Source organism: Penaeus japonicus, unplaced genomic scaffold, assembly GCF_977035675.1.
Source record: "Penaeus japonicus unplaced genomic scaffold, GWHDUDI00000001_assembly GWHDUDI00000013, whole genome shotgun sequence".
In the NCBI taxonomy this organism is placed as follows: Eukaryota; Metazoa; Arthropoda; class Malacostraca; order Decapoda; family Penaeidae; genus Penaeus; species Penaeus japonicus.
In genome coordinates this window covers 8,046,022-8,051,021 of record NW_028234415.1, presented here as the reverse complement: position 1 = coordinate 8,051,021, position 5,000 = coordinate 8,046,022, and the positions used below count along the sequence as shown (strand labels likewise).

Here is a 5,000-nt window from a genome sequence, read left to right as displayed (position 1 = left end):
AGGCTGGTGTATGATGTAGAGGCTGGTGTATGATGTAGAGGCTGGTGTATGATGTTGAGGCTGGTGTATGATGTAGAGGCTGGTGTATGATGTAGAGGCTGGTGTATGATGTTGAGGCTGGTGTGTATTGTAGAGGCTGGTGTATGATGTAGAGGCTGGTGTATGTTGAGGCTGGTGTATGATGTAGAGGCTGGTGTATGATGAGAGGCTGGTGTATGATGTAGAGGCTGGTGTATGATGTAGAGGCTGGTGTATGATGTAGAGGCTGGTGTATGATGTAGAGGCTGGTGTATGATGTAGAGGCTGGTGTATGATGAGAGGCTGGTGTATGATGAGAGGCTGGTGTATGATGTAGAGGCTGGTGTATGATGTAGAGGCTGGTGTATGATGTAGAGGCTGGTGTATGATGTAGAGGCTGGTGTATGATGTAGAGGCTGGTGTATGATGTAGAGGCTGGTGTATGATGGTGAGGCTGGTGTATGATGGTGAGGCTGGTGTATGATGTAGAGGCTGGTGTATGATGGTGAGGCTGGTGTATGATGTAGAGGCTGGTGTATGATGGTGAGGCTGGTGTATGATGTAGAGGCTGGTGTATGATGTAGAGGCTGGTGTATGATGTAGAGGCTGGTGTATGATGGTGAGGCTGGTGTATGATGTAGAGGCTGGTGTATGATGAGAGGCTGGTGTATGATGTAGAGGCTGGTGTATGATGTAGAGGCTGGTGTATGATGTAGAGGCTGGTGTATGATGTAGAGGCTGGTGTATGATGTAGAGGCTGGTGTATGATGAGAGGCTGGTGTATGATGTAGAGGCTGGTGTATGATGTAGAGGCTGGTGTATGATGTAGAGGCTGGTGTATGATGTAGAGGCTGGTGTATGATGTAGAGGCTGGTGTATGATGTAGAGGCTGGTGTATGATGTTGAGGCTGGTGTATGATGGTGAGGCTGGTGTATGATGTAGAGGCTGGTGTATGATGTAGAGGCTGGTGTATGATGAGAGGCTGGTGTATGATGTAGAGGCTGGTGTATGATGTAGAGGCTGGTGTATGATGAGAGGCTGGTGTATGATGTAGAGGCTGGTGTATGATGTAGAGGCTGGTGTATGATGTAGAGGCTGGTGTATGATGTAGAGGCTGGTGTATGATGTTGAGGCTGGTGTATGATGTAGAGGCTGGTGTATGATGTATGATGTTGAGGCTGGTGTATGATGTTGAGGCTGGTGTATGATGTTGAGGCTGGTGTATGATGTAGAGGCTGGTGTATGATGTTGAGGCTGGTGTATGATGTTGAGGCTGGTGTATGATGGATAGGCTGGTGTATGATGGATAGGCTGGTGTATGATGGTGAGGCTGGTGTATGATGTATAGGCTGGTGTATGAAGAGAGGCTGGTGTATGATGTTGAGGCTGGTGTATGATGTATGATGTTGAGGCTGGTGTATGATGTAGAGGCTGGTGTATGATGTAGAGGCTGGTGTATGATGTAGAGGCTGGTGTATGATGTAGAGGCTGGTGTATGATGTAGAGGCTGGTGTATGATGTAGAGGCTGGTGTATGATGTAGAGGCTGGTGTATGATGTTGAGGCTGGTGTATGATGTATGATGTTGAGGCTGGTGTATGATGTAGAGGCTGGTGTATGATGTAGAGGCTGGTGTATGATGTAGAGGCTGGTGTATGATGTTGAGGCTGGTGTATGATGTTGAGGCTGGTGTATGATGTAGAGGCTGGTGTATGATGTAGAGGCTGGTGTATGATGTAGAGGCTGGTGTATGATGTAGAGGCTGGTGTATGATGTAGAGGCTGGTGTATGATGTAGAGGCTGGTGTATGATGTAGAGGCTGGTGTATGATGTAGAGGCTGGTGTATGATGTAGAGGCTGGTGTATGATGTAGAGGCTGGTGTATGATGTAGAGGCTGGTGTATGATGTAGAGGCTGGTGTATGATGTAGAGGCTGGTGTATGATGTAGAGGCTGGTGTATGATGTAGAGGCTGGTGTATGATGTTGAGGCTGGTGTATGATGTAGAGGCTGGTGTATGATGTAGAGGCTGGTGTATGATGTAGAGGCTGGTGTATGATGTAGAGGCTGAGGCTGGTGTATGATGTAGAGGCTGGTGTATGATGTAGAGGCTGGTGTATGATGTATGATCTGGTGTCTGGTGTATGATGTAGAGGCTGGTGTATGATGTAGAGGCTGGTGTATGATGTAGAGGCTGGTGTATGATGTTGAGGCTGGTGTATGATGTAGAGGCTGGTGTATGATGTAGAGGCTGGTGTATGATGTAGAGGCTGGTGTATGATGTAGAGGCTGGTGTATGATGTAGAGGCTGGTGTATGATGTAGAGGCTGGTGTATGATGTAGAGGCTGGTGTATGATGTAGAGGCTGGTGTATGATGTAGAGGCTGGTGTATGATGTAGAGGCTGGTGTATGATGGTGAGGCTGGTGTATGATGTAGAGGCTGGTGTATGATGTAGAGGCTGGTGTATGATGTAGAGGCTGGTGTATGATGTAGGGGCTGGTGTATGATGTAGAGGCTGGTGTATGATGTAGAGGCTGGTGTATGATGTAGAGGCTGGTGTATGATGTAGAGGCTGGTGTATGATGGTGAGGCTGGTGTATGATGTAGAGGCTGGTGTATGATGTAGAGGCTGGTGTATGATGTAGAGGCTGGTGTATGATGTAGAGGCTGGTGTATGATGTAGAGGCTGGTGTATGATGTAGAGGCTGGTGTATGATGTAGAGGCTGGTGTATGATGTAGAGGCTGGTGTATGATGTTGAGGCTGGTGTATGATGTAGAGGCTGGTGTATGATGTAGAGGCTGGTGTATGATGTTGAGGCTGGTGTATGATGTATGATGTAGAGGCTGGTGTATGATGTAGAGGCTGGTGTATGATGTAGAGGCTGGTGTATGATGTAGAGGCTGGTGTATGATGTAGAGGCTGGTGTATGGTGTAGAGGCTGGTGTATGATGTAGAGGCTGGTGTGTGATGTTGAGGCTTGTGTATGATGTTGAGGCTGGTGTATGATGTATGATGTAGAGGCTGGTGTATGATGTAGAGGCTGGGTTATGATGTATGATGTAGAGGCTGGTGTATGATGTAGAGGCTGGTGTGTGATGTAGAGGCTGGTGTGTGATGTAGAGGCTGATGTGTGATGTAGAGGCTGGTGTATGATGTAGAGGCTGGTGTATGATGTTGAGGCTGGTGTATGATGTAGAGGCTGGTGTATGATGTAGAGGCTGGTGTATGATGTTGAGGCTGGTGTATGATGTATGATGTAGAGGCTGGTGTATGATGTAGAGGCTGGTGTATGATGTAGAGGCTGGTGTATGATGTAGAGGCTGGTGTATGGTGTAGAGGCTGGTGTATGATGTAGAGGCTGGTGTGTGATGTTGAGGCTTGTGTATGATGTAGAGGCTGGTGTATGATGTAGAGGCTGGTGTATGATGTAGAGACTGGTGTATGATGTAGAGGCTGGTGCATGATGTAGAGGCTGGTGTATGATGTAGAGGCTGGTGTATGATGTAGAGGCTGGTGTATGATGTAGAGGCTGGTGTGTGATGTAGAGGCTGGTGTATGATGTAGAGGCTGGTGTATGATGTAGAGGCTGGTGTATGATGTAGAGGCTGGTGTATGATGTAGAGGCTGGTGTGTGATGTTGAGGCTTGTGTATGATGTAGAGGCTGGTGTATGGTGTAGAGGCTGGTGTATGATGTAGAGACTGGTGTATGAGTTAATGGAAGGGGGTATTTTTTTTATTCTTTATTGATTTGAATGGTGTATTAAAGATTGATCAGATAACTATGATGAAGTTGAATAAGTAAGAGATAAGGATAATTTATTGTAACAGGTTGTATACCTTCAAAGTCCGATCCATAGTAGTATATCAAATAATTTCATTTAAGTAGGATGAATGTACAAAGTACTCCAGGTTTAAAGTCTATTAATACATTTCTGAGGTAGTAGTTGTGGTAGAAGTAGTAGTGGTAGTAGTGGTGGTCGTAATAGTAGGAGTAATGATAGTAGTAATAGTATCATTACCATCATTATGATATGATTATCATATACAAACACCTACTTTTATTGCCACGACTACTACAACTACAGTTATTCCAATAACTATTACCATTAGAACGATGAATGAGAGCTCTACCGCCGCCGCCACCGAACAATAAAAACCGCTACAGGTACTAGTACCTTTAAGATAAGAATAGCGATAGTGATCACTAGCATGACCTTGCATGGTGTACTCCAATACAAGCAGACGGAGAAACAATGGCACCACAAACAAGCTTATCGTGATGAATCGATCTTTTAACTATCCCTGTGACCTTGTTTTTTTGTCGTTTCCATTTCATTGTTATTTACGATGGTACATGTTCTCGTAGACGCTTCGGCCGGGCGTGTACAACGGGCCGGTGCTTGCGGCGGAGACAGCGGCGTCGCGCGTGGACGAATCGCGAAGGGCGAGCGTCCGCGTGATGGACGTGGCGGCCGGGACGGGGCGCGTTGGCTACGAGCTGCACCTTCGCGGCTTCAGGTGAGGCACGAGTCGTCATTAGTCAGTGTAATGGCAAACCATATCTCTTTCCTGACTTTCTCCTACGGGGGGGAGGGAAAAAGGAAAAGGAAAAAAACTCTTAATCCAGTATCCGAACAGGAACATGGACGCTTTGGATCCTAGTGAGGGCATGATGCAAAAGCTCGAGTCCCGTGGCCTCTACACCAACAAGTACACACAGTTCGTCGGACTCGGTCAGAGTGCTGTTCCTAGCGGTGAGTGCTATTCCTAGCAGCTTACCAGTTATTGTATCTTGATGTCTTGGTTTATATGTACATTAACAAGCATGTTTTCTTTTTTCTTGTATCACATTTCTATTTGCTGTGGCCTTTGTTAACTGATGTGTCTGAGTCTGAGAACGATGCATCTTTTCAGACACGTACGACTTTGTGATTGTGGCGGGCGGAATGGGCGAGGGACACATCCCCGTGGAAGGACT

The 5,000-nt window shown here is 46.6% G+C and overlaps 1 protein-coding gene across 1 annotated transcript in view; it reads left to right on the top strand.

Moving 5' to 3' along the window:
• Positions 1–5,000, top strand: part of LOC122252558 (methyltransferase-like protein 27) — a 7,179-nt gene that overhangs the window by 1,430 nt on the left and 749 nt on the right. Inside the window, exons 2-4 of the mRNA XM_043015076.2 lie at positions 4,389–4,540; positions 4,661–4,776; positions 4,937–5,000. The exon at positions 4,937–5,000 is cut by the window's right edge and continues 29 nt beyond it. Coding sequence (XP_042871010.1) covers positions 4,389–4,540; positions 4,661–4,776; positions 4,937–5,000 — 332 coding nt within the window. The remainder of the gene's footprint in view (positions 1–4,388; positions 4,541–4,660; positions 4,777–4,936) is intronic.